The sequence below is a fragment of the Rhipicephalus microplus genome, chromosome 5 (genome assembly GCF_043290135.1).
Source record: "Rhipicephalus microplus isolate Deutch F79 chromosome 5, USDA_Rmic, whole genome shotgun sequence".
In the NCBI taxonomy this organism is placed as follows: Eukaryota; Metazoa; Arthropoda; class Arachnida; order Ixodida; family Ixodidae; genus Rhipicephalus; species Rhipicephalus microplus.
Genome location: NC_134704.1, coordinates 198,226,246 through 198,244,007, shown reverse-complemented (window position 1 = coordinate 198,244,007; position 17,762 = coordinate 198,226,246). Strand labels below are relative to the sequence as shown.

Here is a 17,762-nt window from a genome sequence, read left to right as displayed (position 1 = left end):
CAATGCTATTTACCGCGTGCTTACAGGAGGTTTTCAGAAGCCTAGAATTGGAACAGTTAGGGATAAGAGTTAATGGAGAGTACCTTAGTAACCTGCGCTTCGCCGATGACATTGCATTGCTGAGTAACTCAGGGGACGAATTGCAACTCATGATTACGGAGTTAGACAAGGAGAGCAGAAAGGTGGGTCTGAAAATGAATCTGCAGAAAATGAAAGTAATGTACAACAACCTCGGAAAAGAGCAGCGCTTCGAGATAGGTAATAGTGCACTTCAAGTTGTAAAAGACTGTGTCTACTTAGGGCAGGTAATAACTGCGGAGCCGAATCACGAGATTGAAGTGACTAGAAGAATAAGAATGGGGTGGAGCACATTTGGCAAGCACGCTCAAATAATGACAGGTAGAATGCCACTATCCCTCAAGAGGAAGGTATATAAGAGCTGTATCTTGCCGGTACTTAGCTGCGGAGCAGAAACCTGGAGACTTACAAAGAAGGTTCAGCTTAAATTGAAGACGACGCAGCAAGCAATGGAAAGAAAAATGGTAGGTGTAACCTTAAGAGACAAGAAGAGAGCAGAGTGGATTAAGGAACAAACGGGAGTTAAGGATATCATAGCTGAAATCAAGAAGAAGAAATGGACATGGGCCGGGCATGTAGCGCGTAGACAGGATAACCGCTCATCGTTAAGGGTAACTGACTGGATTCCCAGAGAAGGCAAGCGGGTTAGGGGGAGACAGAAGGTTAGGTGGGCAGATGAGATTAAGAAGTTTGCGGGTGTAAATTGGCAGCAGCAGGCACAGGACCGGGTTTTCTGGTGGAACATGGGAGAGGCCTTTGCCCTGCAGTGGACGTAGTCAGGCTGATGATGATGATGATGATGATGATGATGATGATGATGATGAAACAAGAGCTTCTCGTATGCAAATCTGCACTTTTCTGGTTTCAGTGTGAGTCCGGACGTCTTGATGGCTTGAAGTACAGCTTAAAGGCGCCGAAGATGCTCGTCGAAACTCGAGAAAAACATGACGACGCCGTTCAAGTACACAAGGCAAGTCTGCCACTTCAATCCAGCCAGTACTCTATTCATAACGCGTTGAAAAGTTGCAGGCGCTGAGCAAATACCGAAGGGCATCACCTTGAACTCGAAGAGGCCGTCCGATGTTATAAACACCATCTTCGTCGACTTAGATTTGCCAATAGCCAGTCTTGAGGTCTATTGACGAAAAGTACTTGGTGTTATGGAGCCGATCCAGTGTGCCGTCTATTCGTGGGAGAGGATACACGTCCTTTCTTGTGATTTTGTTCAGGCGGCGATAATCGACGCAGAAACGTAGGGTCCCATCCTTTTTCTTCACTAACACCACGGGGGATGCCCATGAACTCTTGGATGGCTGGATAATGTCATCCCGCAGCATTTCATCAACTTGTCTCTACATGGCCTCACGTTCTCGCGTCGAAACCCTGTACGGACACTGACGGAGTGGTCTGGCATTTTCTTCGGTTATGATGCGATGTTTCGTGATTGGCGTCTGCCGAATTTTTGATGACAATGAAAAGCAATCTTTGTATTGCAGGAGCAGGGCCTTGAGCTGTTCTTGCTTATGGTTTGGAAGTCTGGGATTGACTTCGGAAGCTATAGGAGGGGCTTGGTTCCTCTGAGCAGGTTCCGTAGAATCGGCGAGGGCGAAAGCACTGGTGGCTTCGACAATTTCTTCGATGTACGCGACCGTTGTTCTTTTGTTCACATGTTTGTACTCATTGCTGAAATTCGTGAGCATAACCGTTGCTTTGCCTCCCCGCAGCTCTGCAATTCCTCTTGTGACGCAAATATTTCGGGTGACCAACAGATGCTGACTGCCTTCAATGACGCCTTCCAAGTCAGGTGATTTAGGAGCGCCAACTGAAATAATTATGCTTGAGCGAGGCGGAATGGTGACTTGTTCTTCCAGCACATTCAAGGCATGGTTTCCTGACAGCGTGCGTGGCGGTAGTGCTTTTTCTGTGGATAACGTTATCGACATTGTTTTTAGGTTGATGACAGCATCATGGAGGCATAAGAAGTCCATGCCAAGGATGACATCTCTCGAGCAACGCTGTAGGACTACGAAGTGTGTAGGATAAATACGGTCGTTAATGGTGACTCTCGCTGTGCAGATTTCTGCAGGCGTTACGAGATGACCTCCGGCTGTGCGGATTTCAGGGCCTTCCCAAGTTGTCCTAACTTTCTTTAACTTCGCGGCGAACGACCCGCTGATGACAGAGTAGTCGGCTCCAGTATCGACGAGAGCGGTCACACTGGCCGTCGATAAGAACGTCGAGGTCGCTAGTTCGCCGTCTCGCATTACAGTTAGGGCGTGGCGTCGGCTCACGGCTGCGTCGGCTTGTTCCGCTGCTTTCATGATGCGTCGTCAGGTCACCTTCGGTAAGTGAGGTTTCGCCGTCGGGGCTTTGCCTGGTTGGCGTTGTGTTCAGAAAGCTGCGTCACGGCGTCGTTGTCGTCGGAGGATCTTCGGTAGTTCGTCGCACAGCAACCGCACCTCCACCGGTTAGTGCCCTTAGTTTCCCGGATACGGGCTAGGAGACCGGCCCCGCGTCGGGCCAGAGTACTGCTGGTAGTGCGGTGACATGCGGCGGCTGGGCGATGGCGAACGGGAAGGACTTCGTGGTGTACACTGAGTTCCTGTCAGGTAGTCGGCGATGTCGTGTGGCCGTTCTCCTGGCTGCGGACGCGGTGCATTGACGGCGAAGCTATGTAGTCCCATCTGTCGGCACTGGCAACAGCGGTAGTGTGCCCGGCCTCTCCGCAGTGGTAGCAGAGCGGGCGGTGGTCAGGGGTGCGCCAGACGTCAGTCTTCCTCGGTGCACCACGCTGGGCCGCTGGCGAACGGTAGGACGTCGGTGGGGGTGGTGGCGGCGGTGGCGTCTGGCGATGGAAGTACGATGGGGCAGCGTTTTGGCGAGCGCGTGGAGGAGGGGCGTGACGACAGGCTGCATCAACATAGCTCATGGCTTGCAGCTGAGGCTCTTGAGGCTGAGGAACGCCCAGTGATTGCTGGATCTTCTGGCGTACGACGTCCGCGATGGATTGTACGTGAGGCTGCGCTGAAGGAAGTAATTTTCGCAGCTGTTCTTGCACAATCGCTCGGATCGTCTCACGCAAGTCAGTGGTTCCAAGCGCGTGAATGCCGGCGTAGCTGGTAGACTAGAAGCTACGGTTATATTGGCGCGTGCGCATCTCGAGCGTCTTCTCTATCGTAGATGCTTCTGAAATGAATTCGGCGACCGTCTTTGGCGGGTTTCTGATCAGCCCAGCAAAGAGTTCCTGCTTTACTCCTTGCATCAGCAGATGGACCTTCTTCTCCTCCGACATGTCGGAGTCAGCGGGGCGGAAAAGTTTAATGATATCTTCAGTGAATAGCGCCACGTTTTCGTTTGGCATCTGCATGCGGGTTTCAAGAAGAGCTGCGGCCTTCTCCTTGCACACCACCTTTGCGAAAGTGGTGAGGAACCTGGCGCGAAAGACGTCCCACGTTGTAAGGCTTCGCTCTTGATTCTCGAACCAGGTCCGAGCAGCATCTTCTAAGGCGAAATACACATGCCGGAGCTTGTCATCGTCTGTCCAGCTTCCGGGTCTTCCAGTGGCGAACCACGGAAAGTTAGCAGCTCTTTGGGTTGCCGGAGCAAGAGTGGTGCAGGCTGCACGGGGGCGGTCATGGTTGCAGTAGTTGATGTCGGGATCCGAGTCGCCTGGCTGCTTCAGGAAGGGGCCCGTACTCTGGTTGTAGTCCCCTCTGCCTGCGGCTTGTTCGCTGTTCAGGGTTAGCGTCCGTGTCTTCTTTGACGCTTGGGCTGGGGTCGCGGCTTGAAGGAGGCGTCCGGTACATGGAAGGAACAGCACCTCCACCAGATGTCACGGGGTCGTGACGTGGCCAAAGACAGGAGACTTTGTGTTTGAATTTACCTGTTTATTTTTGCGAACCTGTGCCCGGTAATCGGAAAGTCCGATTACAGTAGCAGTCTTGGACTGATAGCAGCGAACGGAGCGTCGGTCGTCGATCGACTACTGACAAGTGGTGAAGTGCGTCGCTATTTATACTCTTGCCATCAAATGTTCTAGCGTTATCGCTGGCGGTGGCGTAGGTTCCAGAATAATCTGTACAGTTCGCAGAGTGGGTGTGATCTTATCGAAATGATGTACTAAAGTCCGAAAGCTTCTCGAAAACTGCACGCGCGTTTTGCGCTGAGAATTGTGTAGTGTTTTGGGGCGATAAAAAAACTTGAAAAATGGAACGTGGCATTATAGATCAGAAAGAGTAAAGGACCCAATACCGAACCCTGTGGCACCTCGGAAGTTAAGCTGATGTATGAAGTCAAACAGGCTGTTTTCTAGAAGTTAATTAATCCCTCAACTAATCAAGAACAGATGTAGACAAACCTAAAAAAGGATAAGTTATGTATTAAAAGAGCTTGTGGAATGGTATCAAATGCTTTCTGAAAGTCTAGAAGTACCAAATCGACTTGATAACCTTTATCATATGATCCCAAAACATCATGAGAAAATTCGCACAGTTGTGTAACACAGTTGTAAAAAGTTTATTCCCTAAAAGGACAGAGTTTTTGGTTGAACTGAGGTTAGTATTCTTTATGTTCATCAGAGAACCTTGTCAGGTAATTGTGGGAGTAAATATTTATATCCATCGAGAAAAATAAAAAAAATGCTGTAACATGATGTGCTGGAGAATATTTAATTGAATTAACCTTTATGTAGTAATACTAGTAGTAGTAAAAAACTTTATTATGTACATAATCCAGACAGGCTAGAACTCTAGTGCCCCGAGGAATATACAGGGTGAAGAGCGAAGTGTGTCCGGCAGGGTGGTGCCTCTATTCCAGGGCACCACTGGCGTGAGCCATCCGTTCAGCTCTATGGGTCAGTCGCAGCTGATCTACCAGGGCCAGGCTAGACAGCACCACCTCCCATTCCTCCCATGTGCCCTTGGTGTCATGTTCTTTGTTGTGCTCTGCACACTCCCACGTGATGTGAAAGTGTGTCGGGGTGGCTTCACACCACGGGCACATATTTCTGTACGCCGTGGGGTAGATCTGGTGAAGAGTGTGCAGTCTTATGTGAGTGTTAGTCTGTATTCTTCTTAGTGCTGTTGCCTCCGCAGTGCTGAGCTTGCTATGAGTATGTGAATAGAGCTGCCTATTTTCCCTATAGTACTTTAGAATCGTTTTGAAACAAGGGTCCAGGGGTGTAGGGTCATCTATTGCATTGTCTTGAGTGGCTCGGTGATTTGTGAAGCCTCGAGCCGCCTCGTGCGCGTGCAGGTTCCCTGTCACGTCCTTGTGCCCCGGTGCCCAAGTCACAGCCTGTACATATTTTACTGTGGGGTCAGATCCTGTCCCAACCAATATAGGGAGTGCCTGTGCTCCAATTCTGCCTTTTAGATAGTTTCTGCAAGCTTTTTGTGAATCTGTAATGATTGTTAGTGCAGCGTTTCGCATCCATCCCTCTTTTATTGTGAGTGCTATGGCAATCTCTTCTGCTTGTGTTGTCGCCGCCTGATCTATTGAAGCGCAGGCTGTAATTTTCCCTTTACGGTTGGTGACTACACACTCAGATCTCTTTGCATTGGTCTGATAAGGCACGGCGTCACTGAATCTGGCCGTGTTCAAAAATGTTGTCATTTTGTCAATGTTGTTAGCCCTTGCCTTTCTTCTCCCAGCATGCAGAGTAGGATCCATGTCGCTTGGTATTGGCAATACGGTGTACCATTCTCTAAGTTCGCTTGGTACTTATTTCGTTTTTTGGTGTTTTTGTAATAATGTATCGCGCCCTAGTTTTGCTAGTACTTATCTGCCCATTGGTGTCTGGAGAAGGCGATTTTTTTGCGCTAGTAGCTGGACTTTGAATAATTCTTCAATTGTGTTATGAAGACAAAGCGCCAATAGCTTGTCGTTTGAAGTATTCGGCGGTAGTCTTAGGGCTGTCTTGTAGGCCATTGTTATTATTTGTTTTTTTTTTCTTTCTCCTTCTCGTTCATAATTTGATACGGAAGCGAGTATGTAATGCGACTGATGACGAGGCTTTTGACCAATTTTAGGGTATCTTGTTCTCTCATGCCTTTACGATTGTTTGTTATTCGTGAGATTATGCATGAGATCTGCTGTACTGATGTTTTGAGTTGATTTAGTGTGGGCAGACATCTCTGATTAGCTTGAAGCCACATTCCTAGTATTCATACGGTATCTTTCTCCGGAATGATATTTCCGTGGTGTTTGACTTCTAGCTGTAGATTTGGGTCAATCCTCCGTGATTTTCTCTTCGTGAAGCGAATGAGTTCTGACTTTTCGGCTGAGCACTACTCAGATTTGGGTGCACGTTAAAGAACCCCAGGTGGTCAAAATTTCCGGAGCCCTCCACTACGGCGTCTCTCATAATCAAATGGTGGTTTTGGGACGTTAAACCCCACAAATCAATCAATGCTTTGTGACTGATGTTATCAAAGGCTCCCTTCATGTCAACTGCCATAACGACATTTTCCCCAACCTTAGGGATGTCCATTAATACTTGTTCTTTTATAAGTAGTAGAACATCTTGCTTTGAAAGGTGTGGACGATAGCCAAACATGGTTTTGGCCATGAGGTTGTTGTTCTCGAGATGGTTGAGGAGCCTGATGTTCACCAATTTTTCAAAGATTTTTCCTAAGGAGGACGTGAGCGAGATAGGTCTCACGTTCTCAATGGTAAATTTTTTTCCTGGTTTAGGCACCATGACCACAATCGCATGTTTCCATTCTGGTGGAACAGTTCTAGCGAGCCAATGTTTGTTTATGTATTTTGTGAGAGCTTCAGTGGCTTCGTAATTTAGGTTCCTGATCATACCATTGGGGATTTTATCTGCACCTGCGGCTGTGTTCTTCTTGTTACAAAATATGGCTGCTCTTATCTCAGCATCCATAAAAGGCTTGTCTAAATCAGGTTGCGGTGATACTGTATACCTTCCTTGATATGAAGGCGTCGCTTCATCTTCCCCAAAGCATTTTTTATGCATGGCTTGAATGAGGTCCTCTTTTGTACCAGGGTATAAGTGCAGCATTCTTTCAACAGCTTTACTGTTTTCACTTTTTGTCTTCGTGGGGTCTATTATGGCTTTGAGTATGTTCCATGATTTGGCCGTACTGAGCGTTCCGTTGAGTGAATCAAAGAAATCGGCCCAATTAGTTGCAGCTAGTTGATTGGCTTATTCCTCTGCATGCTGTGTGATATCTTTGATCCTTTCTTTCAATTGATGGTTATGTTTCTGTCTTTTTCATCTTTTCGTAAGGCTTCTTCTTGCTTCCTAAAGATGTAGTAGGTGTGAGTCGGCCTCAGGGGCATTGCTTGATTGCGTTATTTCTTTATTGTACCTTTCTTTTTAACGGCTTGTTTTATCACACCAATCACTCAAGTTTGTTATATCTGAGGCAGTCAACCTTTGTTCCAGTGATTTTTTGAACGCATGCCAATTAGTTATTTTATCAACGCCAAGCTTGCTACATATCTGATCTGTGTGTATAGTGGTGCATAATATGTAATGATCACTGCCTAGATTTTCTAGAGTGTTGTACCATTCCACCTTTTGACAATTTTTGCACATCGTTAGATCCGGAGTCGTGTCTCTGGAGTTACCATTTCCTAGTCTTGTTGGCATTGCTGGATCCATCAGGAGTGTCATACCTGTAGTTTCTATTTGCTGGGCTATGTTTTTGCCTTTAGCAACCTGAGTGAGGTATCCCCAGCTGGCGTCTTCTGCATTGAAGTCCCCCACCACTATGAGCGTGTTCTGCTTCGCTAGCTTTGCTCCATCTTCGAATAGTTTGCAGAAAGTTACCTTCCTTTGTCGAGGAGGGCTATGAATGTTGAGGATGAAAATACTTTTCTTTTTTTCTCTTTATATAGGATTTCCATGATGATATTTGGGATTTCGATTCCCTCTATTGGTTTATGCTATATTGCGGTTATGGATTTGTGGACTAATATCGCCACTCTCCATTCGTTATTATTCACAGCTTCACCATGAGTCTCATAGCTCTGCATGCTTGGCCTTATTCCAATCTCTTGGGCAGCTATCACAGCAGGTGGCTTCGGCTGCATGGCCACCAGCTGGGAAAGCTGTTCCTTTTTTCATCGGAATCCCTGGCAGTTCTACTGCCATATGTTGCACTCTTCCGTAGTTTTTCTTAGTCGCTTATGCATTGTCAGTAGCTTCTTGTGTCATATTAAGTAGGCCCGGCCTTTGTATGCCTTATCTGCTTTTTCCTTTATGTGGCTACTATTGGTACGCTTTCTTAACGCCTCCGTGAGTTCTATCTGTTGCGCTTGAATTTTTCTTTCCAACATGTTGAGTTTTCTGTTTACTTGCCCCAAGACCTGTTCGACGATCGAGGGAACAATTTTTTTTACGGCTTCTTTCAGAATAACTATCGTCACCACAGTGTCCCCGTTCAATGTTGACACCCTTTGTTGCTGTTCCTCGCAGGGGCGCCTGCGCAAGTAGGCGTTTGGTGTGTAGCGACACCACAGACCTGAGCTAATGGGGGAGTTTTGGCTCCCTCCCACACCTTGCTGTGCGTGGCTTTGCCGTGTATGGGGAAAAGGGGATCCTGGGGGTTGAGCCGACCCTGGGTGATTGGACCTTTAAGGCCCTTGGGCAGAGGCAACACACCCCTTTGGCCCCGGCTTCACGTAGACGACACTCCTGGGCTGACCCACCCAGGGGAAATCGGCAGTCGCCTTTTCCTATTTCTCTCTCCCTACATCTTCGTGTTTATCGCTTACTTCTTACCTGTCCTGTCGTCTTCTCTTTTCCGTTTACTTCCGACTTTCTTGGCCGCTAAGGTTAACCCTGGGGGACTGACCTCCCTTGGTCAGGACCACAGGGTTATAGTAGCAATGTATTGTAGAGGACGCCACCTGTTGCTTCTAGTAACTGGGAGGTGGCGCCCCCACTCTGTATAAAAGGTATCAATGGGCATTAAACGGAGCTTTTTGCTGTTTGTGAACTACGCATTGTCGGGTCATTTTTCGCGAGCTTCACGCCCACTTTTTGCTCGGCTAGCGGCGTCCGCGCTACCCGGGCACGTCACTACATGGTGTCAGAAGTGGGATCCTGCGACAACCGTGCAACATGCAGGATAACCCAGCCGCCGCCTCCGCCGTGATCGCCAGCTTCACATTGCGAACTCCGCCGCAATTCACTTTTGACAACCCAGCCCAATAGACGGCGTGGCTTCAACAATTCGAGGATTAGTCCTTCGCCTCAGGACTGTCCTCCGCCCCCGAAGAAACCAAGGTAGGCATGCTCCTCTACTGTATGGGTCCCCAAGGTTGCGAGGTGCTTTCGTCTCTCATGTCAGACGCTGAGCCCTATCGCTCGTGCTCCGGCGTGACAACAAGTCTTTCGGGATATTTTGTACACCCCATCAACGAGGTATACGAGTCGAGCAGGTTCCATAAGTGCACGCAAGCGGTAGACGAGTCAGTCGACGCGTTTTTCACGGCGCTCCAAAATCTCGTGAAGAAGTGCAACTACGCCTCTCGGGAAATCGACGACTGGCTGGTGCGGGACAGATTTATCGTAGGTTTGCTTGACTCTCGCTTGACCGACCAGCTCTGCCGCAATCCAAAGCTTACACTGGACGAGGCGCTCATCCAAGCGCGTCAGTACGAATACGCAGAAAATGAGAAATTGCAGCGTCAGGGGACAGGCTTTGCACCAGACGCACTGAACGTCGACGCCGTTGCGAGCAACCAATACCGAATGGCCGACGCCCCAGCATGCGAAGCTGCCCGAAGTAAAAGTAACGTCTGTCGGCCTCCCGAGTACCGCGCCGGCCCGAAGTCGGCATGCGGTTTTTGCGGCCACGCCCCTCATCCGCGATCTGAGTGCCCAGCACGGTGGGCCACAAGCAACCAATGTCGCAAGAAGGGACACTTCGCGGCGGTTTGTTGCTAGAATAATACTAGGCGTTTAAGCCAAATCCAGCTCTGCACCGTGGATGCCTCGCAAACAGAACGCCGGCACGTTGTTGTTCATGTCAACGGACGCCCCCTTCAATTCAAAGTGGATACTGGGGTGGACGTTTCGGTCGTATCTCCGAGCTTCGCCGGGTGCCCAGTAGACCTTGACAAACCCGATAATGAACGGTTGATGGGGCCGGGCCGCTGCCGCCTAAGGTTGCTTGGGACGTTTCCTGCTACCCTGTCGTGGCGAGGCCGGTCGGTATGCAAAACGTTGTACGTTGCAGAAGACATTGACTCTCCTCTGCTGGGGTACTCGGCGGTAGTGGACCTGGGAGTCGTCCGGTTTGTTGACACCGTGGAAGATGCGGAAGCTCCGAATAGGCCCCCAACGTCAGACAAGGCCGCAGCTTCGCTGTTCTCAGGATTTGGCGAGATGCCTGAAGAATACCACATTCGTATCAAGCCGGGAGCGATTCCATTTTCTCTCAGCGTTCCTAGGCGCATCCCTATTCCCCTCGAAGTGTAGTCGAGAAGGACTTATATGCCCTGGAGAGGGACGGGGTCATCCGGCGAGTCACAGTGCCAACCCCGTGGTGTGCTGGTATTGTGCTGGTACCCAAAGCCGATGGCGAATACAGAATTTGTGTTGACCTCACGAAGTTGAACCAAGTAGTTCGTCGGGAGAGACACCTTATGCCCACAGTGGACCAGGTACTTGGCCATCTTGGCAATGCCGCGGTCTTCTCGAAACTTGATGCAAAATCGGGGTTTCATCAAGTAAGGCTATCGGAAAGCTGTCAGGAGCTGACTACCTTCATAACACCGTTTGGACGCTACTGCTACCGCCGCCTGCCCTTCGGCATCACATCCGCTCCCGAAGTATTTCAGCGCCAAATGTCTCGGATTCTAGAGGGCCTGGAAGGGTGTGTGAACATGGTAGATGACATTCTAGTATTCGGCAGAAGCCGTTCCGAGCACGACAGCAGACTCCAAGCAGTCCTTCGCAAGTTAGAACAAGCGGGCATTACATTGAATGCCTCGAAATGTTCCTTCGGGGTATCTTCCGTCAAGTTCCTTGGTGTAGTGGTGAGCGCCAGTGGCATCTCAGCTGACCCTGACAAGGTATCTTCTATTGTGAACATGAAGCCGCCGACAGATACGCATGGCGTCCGTCGCTTCCTGGGCATGCTGAACCACATTGGAAGATTTTTACCGAACCTGTCTGCCGTCACTACACCGATACGGCTCCTGTTGAACAAGAACCCGGTCTAGACCTGGGACCATGCGCAAGCAACCTCTTTCGAGACATTGAAGGGAATGGTGGCATCTAATGCTTGTATGGCCAGCTACAATCCAGAGCTACCCACCCTTGTGTCGGCAGATGCCAGTTCGTGTGGGCTAGGCACGGTTCTCTTGCAGGAGCAACAGACGGGAGAGCGATAGGCTGTCGCGTTCGCGTCAAGAGCACTGACTACCGCTGAGCAGCGGTACAGTCAGATTGAGAAAGAAGCACTTGGTGTCTCTTGGGCTATCGAGAGGTTTGAGGAATTCCTGGGTGGACTCAGCTTTGTCGTTGAAACCGACCATCAGCCGCTCGTCAGGTTGGTTGGTTCCGCCGATCTGGACCTCATGCCCCCTCGCATTCAAAGATTTCGCATAAGGCTCATGCGATATCAGTTCACAGTCAAGCATGTTCCATGAAAGTACCTGGCCATGGCAGACACCCTCTCTAGGGATCCCGAAGGCTCTTCCACGTCCGAAGCGGACAGCACAGAAATTTTTGTGTCTCTGGTCATGGCAGCCCTTCCTTCAACCCTGGCCGTACGTCTTGAAGACTTCAGGTCTCACCAAACTTCAGACGGCGAGTGCTCAATGCTGAAAGCATACTGCATGAAAGGGTGGCCTCAACGAGACCGTCTGCCGCTCAACATGACGCGTTACTGGGACCACCGGGGAGACTTCACTGTATGCGAGAACATGCTGTTCATGGGCGGATGCCTAGTTGTGCCCGCAGCATTACGCAGAGACATCGTGAACCTGCTGCACAATGGTCACCAAGGTGTCAATCGGTGCTTGGCGGTGGCTCGAGGCTCTGTGTGGTGGCCCGGTCTCAACAGCCAGGTTAAAGCAGCCGTAGAGAACTGCCCAGCATGTGCTTTTATACGGGTTCAACACTGTGAGCCCATGATTGCGACCGAGACACCATCAGCTCCGTGGGAAAGGGTGGCCATTGACTTGTTTCATTTTGCTAATCAAGAGTTCCTGGCTGTTGTCGACTACCGTTCTCGGTACCCTGAGGTCCTCACACTCCGGTCCACTTCTGCGGGAGCCATTATTTCTGCGATCAAGAGCACATTTGCCCGACACGGCATCCCGGTGACTGTTGTCAGCGACAATGGGCCACAGTTTTCCTGCAAAGCTTTTGAGGACTTTGGGAAGACATACGGTTTCACGCATGTCACGAGCAGTCCACGCTACCCGCAGTCGAACGGCGAAGCAGAGCGCATGGTTCGTACGATCAAGGAGTTGTTTCTGAAGGCCACAGACCCATTTCTGGCTCTGCTAGCATACCGTAACACTCCCGGTGTGTCTGGCTACAGCCCGGCCCAACTGCTCATGGGACGCTCTCTGCGAACTCGTGTGCCAGCCACGGCTCAAAGCCTTGTTCAAGATTGGCCCCAGGTGAAAAAATTCAATGACAGAGATGCAGCCCAGAGACAAAGACAACAGAGAGACTACAATAACCGACACGCAGTGCATGACCTTCGTGCTCTCGACGATGGGGAGGAAGTCTGGGTGCGTGACACGCGGGCAAGGGCGACGGTCCTAAGCTCGCCTCAGAGACCCCGCTCGTACATCGTCCAGACGCCCAGTGGCATACTAGTGAGAAACCGCAGACACCTTGTCCCCTGCAGCAATCCTCAGTCGGCCCCCTCAGATGAGACGGGAATCCCCAACCATGCGGCCCCGACATCGGCGCCGTCTCCCGGACCACAGCGGGCAGCAACCGATAACGCATCGGACACTCCAGCTCCTGCACCTGCTGCAGGATCGCCAGGTCACCGTTACACACGATACGGCCGGCGCGTGGTGCCACCTCGGAGACTGAATTTGTGAGACTGCTGCAAGGACTGTTTCTTGGTGGTGCTCTTTTCGAACACTTGTGTTTGAGAGCTCCGGAAGGAGGGATGTAGAGGACGCCACCTGTTTGTTCTTGTAACTGGGAGGTGGCGCCCCCACTCTGTATAAAAGGCATCGGTGGGCATTAAATGGGGCTTTTTGCTGTTTGTGAACTACGCGTTGTCGGGTCATTCTTCGCGGGCTTCACGGCCACTTTTGGCTCGGCTAGCGGCGTCCGCGCTACCCGGGCACGTCACTACATGTATGGCTAATGTGTGTATACGTTCCCCTTGTTGGACTCCATGGTGGGTGGCCAGCATAGCTACCGAATGAACATGCTTTTCTATGGAAAAAAGTACCCCCCCTTTCCACAATGATCAGTCCCGTAAAAGGGGTCGCACCGAGGCAAATAGAAACCTTCTTACTAAAGAGAGCGATTACATGAAATTCTTTGTTGTAACGTTCTTGACTGAAACTAAGATTCAGGACATATCATCATTCCCGATTGCAAAAGCAATCAAAGAATGCATTGGAAGCAATTACAGTGCAAAAAAAAATGAATTCAGGAGATCTCCTCATAGAAGTGAAAAACAAAGAACAAAGTGACAATGAGACACCTTGGAAAAATCGGACAACATGAAATCCGTGTAACAGCTCACCGATCTCTCAATTACACGCGAGGTCTAATATCCGACAATGAACTGCTCAAGTGCACCGACGCAGAAATTGAGGATGCTTTAGTGGATCAAGGTGTACTTGCCGTACGAGCAATCATCATCCGTAGAGATAAGAAGGAAACCAGCACAAGGAATGTAATACTAACCTTCGCAAGCACAACGCTTCCTGCTGCAGTTAAGGTAGCGTATCTTTACCTACGTGTGAGGCCCTACATACCTAATCCTCGCAGGTGCTTCCGGTGCCAGAGGTTCGGGCACGGGTCTCATTCATGTCGTGGTAATCCAACCTGCATGAAATGCGGCCAGAATGAACATGAAGATGGCGAGTGCACGAACGCTTTAAACTGTGTGAACTGCAAGGGGCCCCATGCAGCATACTCACGCTCCTGCCTAGAATGGCAAAAAAAGACATACTTACACGGAAAACCAAAGAAAACATATCATATCCAGAAGGGCGCCAGCGAGTGGTTCTTGCCCAAAAGGGCACCTACGCTGAAGCGGTGCAAAGGGGGAAGGCACCGCCGATGGTCTCTGTAGGCACACAGGTCGAACTCCAGAACCCCGTGGCCACGGTCCGTCCCCCAGACAAGAGCGAAAAAAAGGCACCAAGTGCCTTTTTTCAGGGAGGCCCCAAAGCCTCGACCAGTGTTGGTGCCAGCCAACCTAATGTCGAGGCAAAAAAGGTCTCAACAAGGGTGCCGAGTAGCCAGCCTCCCTTGAGGAGGCCAGCATTCTCGCCGGGCACCAACACTGTTGAGCACCCTGGTGGTGCTGAGTTCATGGACGTGAGTCCATCGGACACTGAAAGCCTGACAGACCCTGTTTCAACTAGCAGGGCGATCAGGCAGCCCATCATCCCTCCCTGCAAAGGAGGAAAAGGGAGCCGAAACACACTTTCGGCCCCACAAAAAAAGAAGTGACGAAGCACACAAATAGTGTTGCTTTTTATCTGATGCACAATTAACATGAAACACTAAATTTTATACACATCATTTCACGTAATGGCATATATCATCCATTGGAACTGCAGAGGCATGACACGGAACTTAAGCGACATTAAGGACATATTTACAAGCTTCTCTCCTGTAGCATTATGCTTGCAGGAAACGAATCTTGGACCAAAAAACACCAAAATACTAAAAGGTTACACTGTTATACGTCGCGACCACTCGCAAAGCAACCGGCTGTCGGGCAGCGTCGCCATTGTTGTCTAAAGTGGTATAGCAGTAAAAAAAGTTATAGTTAACAGTTTTATTGAAACGGCTGCAGTCACCATTTTATCACATAAAACTATCACTATTTGTTCCATATACATTCCACCTCATACACATTTTACTGTAAAATATCTAGAAGTGATTGCAGAAAAGCTACCTAAACCTTTTTTAATGGCAGGGGATTTTAATGCGCATAACATACTATGGGTAGTGTAAAGACAGACAGTAGAGGGCAGGTAATTGAAGATTTTATTCTTACTAACAATGTGTGTCTTTTAAACACTGGATCACCAACATACTGCTTTCCAGGCACAGGTACCATGAGTTGCTTGGATTTGGCACTGCGCTCTAGCTCACTGTTTGCAGATTTTACATGGGAAACAATAAATAACCTTTATGGTAGTGACCATCTACCGTCGATTGTAAAACTAACGTTGCCACTTCCGACCATACGCTCTCGACCGCAACGTTGGAAGCTTCACAAAGCTTAACTGGCCTTTGTTTACACAGAGAGCTAATCTACAGGCTGAGTTCTCTGAACACCTAACAGTAGAGGAAATAAATGACAAGTTCACCGATTGCATACTGTCTGCGGCAGAGCAAGCTATTCCCCAGTCTTCAGGACTAGTGGGAAGAAAGCTAAAGCCATGGTGGACGAGTGAGTGTGCAAAAGCCAAAAAACTACAGAATAAAGCATGGTGCAACTTCCGTAGATACCCCACATATGACAACCTCCTTGCGTTCAAACTAGCTAAAGCAAAAGCACGATATATTCGTAGAAATGCAGAAAAATCATCCTGGCAGAAGTACATATCTATGATCAATAGCATAACCACACCCAAAAAATTGTGAAACCAGGTTAGAAAATTCAGCGGCGACTATTTCTCATACGCGATACCCATACTTACAGGGTCAGGCACTCAGGCATCTCTAGAGGAGCAGGCGAACATTTTAGGCGAACACTTTAACACTATATCCATACTTACAGGGTCAGGCACTCAGACATCTCTAGAGGAGCAGGCGAACATTTTAGGCGAACACTTTAACACTATATCCAGTTCCGCTAATTACACGCCATCCTTCCTGGCATACAAACAGACAACCGAAAAACAAAAACTACCCGTAATCGGTGACCTAGACGAGCCGTACAATGCTCCCTTGACACTGCAAGTGTTAAGCACAGTGCTTTCGGCGGGAAAAAAGACAGCAGTTGGTCCAGACAGAATTCATTACGCAATGCTCGCGCACCTCTCTCAAGCTGCGGTGCAAACATTATTAATGTTCTTTAACATGATTTGGAAAACTGGCAAAATGCCCGCAAAATGGAAAATGGCAACCATAGTACCATTTCTAAAGACTGGAAAACCACCGACTTCACCGGGTAGCTATAGACCCATAGCACTTACAAGCTTTATGGCAAAAGCATACGAAAGCGTAATAAACAGAAGACTAACATACATCCTTGAAGTAGACAACCTACTAGATGATCATCAGTGTGGGTATAAGAAAGGCCATTCAACGATCGATCATCTTGTCCGTCTCGAACACACAGTGCGGGAGGCCTTCTTGCATAGGCAACACTGCGTAGCAGTGTTTTTTTGACCTGGAGAAGGCCTACGACACCAGTGGAGGTACTGTATACTGAGAGACCTGGCACATCTCCGAATACGTGGAAGAATGCTTAATTGCCTCTCTGACTTTCTATCAAACCGAAACTTCCAGGTACGGTTGGGCTCCACACTATCGCGGGTTTTTGTCCAAGAAAATGGTGTGCCGCAGGGTTGCGTGTTGAGCACTTCACTGTTCGTAGTCAAAATGAATTCAGTTAGTGAAGTAATCCCACCCTCCATCATGCACTCATTATATGTTGACGATCTTCAGATAGCATGTCGGGCCTCAAGCATATCCACATGTGAAAGGCAGCTGCAGCTAACCATCAACAAACTGACCAAATGGGCAGATCAAAATGGCTTTCACTTTTCTACCCAGAAAACCGTTACCCTACTTTTCTCACAAAGGCGCGGCTTGTATCCAGACCCTGTTCTTAAAATCAACTCAAGCCACTCAAGTCAAAACACCAGTTCCTAGGCCTAGTCTTTGACAGGAAACTAAAATTCATTTCCCACATGAATTACAGAAACACTGGGGTGCCGATCGAGCCTGCCTTTTACGCATATACCGCTCGATCGTGCGCAGCATACTTGACTACGGCAGCGTTATTTATGGTTCAGCCAGAAAATCTTACCTCAAACGTCTTGACCCAATACATCATCATGGATTGCGCTTGGCGACTGGAGCGTATAGAACCTCACCTGTCCAGAGCTTATATGCTGAGAGCAACGAGCCGTGCCTAGAACAAAGAAGAGCGCTACTTACTGTATCCTATGTTTTAAGAACCAGATCGAAACCAAGCCACATGTCACAGAACGAGCGCTAAACAAGAGCGCGCCGCCAAATCCTTGCGACAACGGGCGGCAGAAACGCCGCGAGGTAAAAAGAAAAAAAAAAGAAAGCAAACATCCAGGGCTCCCGGGCGCGCGCTCTCCCCGCAGAAGCACGGCTTCGCAGACGATCCTCCTCACCCTACATCGGCGGCCCAGCAAGACCGCGATTTTTCTCGAACGAAGGAGGCGGGGTCAGACCGAGTGAATCATCCTCGGGAGAGGGCAGTCGAACCGTCTCGTGCCTCTCCCCAGCCTTCGCTGCGTATCGCGCCGACGAAATGACGAGAAACATCTGGAAA

At 49.3% G+C, this 17,762-nt stretch overlaps 1 protein-coding gene across 13 annotated transcripts in view; it reads left to right on the top strand.

The window, feature by feature from the left end:
• Positions 1 to 17,762, top strand: part of LOC119173579 (uncharacterized) — a 343,373-nt gene that overhangs the window by 105,733 nt on the left and 219,878 nt on the right. For 8 of the 13 annotated variants that reach the window (XR_012895552.1, XM_075896344.1, XM_075896346.1 and 5 more), the window contains one exon: positions 947 to 1,048. The exons of the other annotated variants lie outside the window; for them this stretch is intronic. Coding sequence is in view for 7 of the 8 variants with exons in the window: in XM_075896344.1 (XP_075752459.1) it covers positions 947 to 1,048 (102 nt within the window). In the remaining variant the exon portion in view is untranslated. The remainder of the gene's footprint in view (positions 1 to 946; positions 1,049 to 17,762) is intronic. 13 annotated transcript variants of the gene reach the window in all.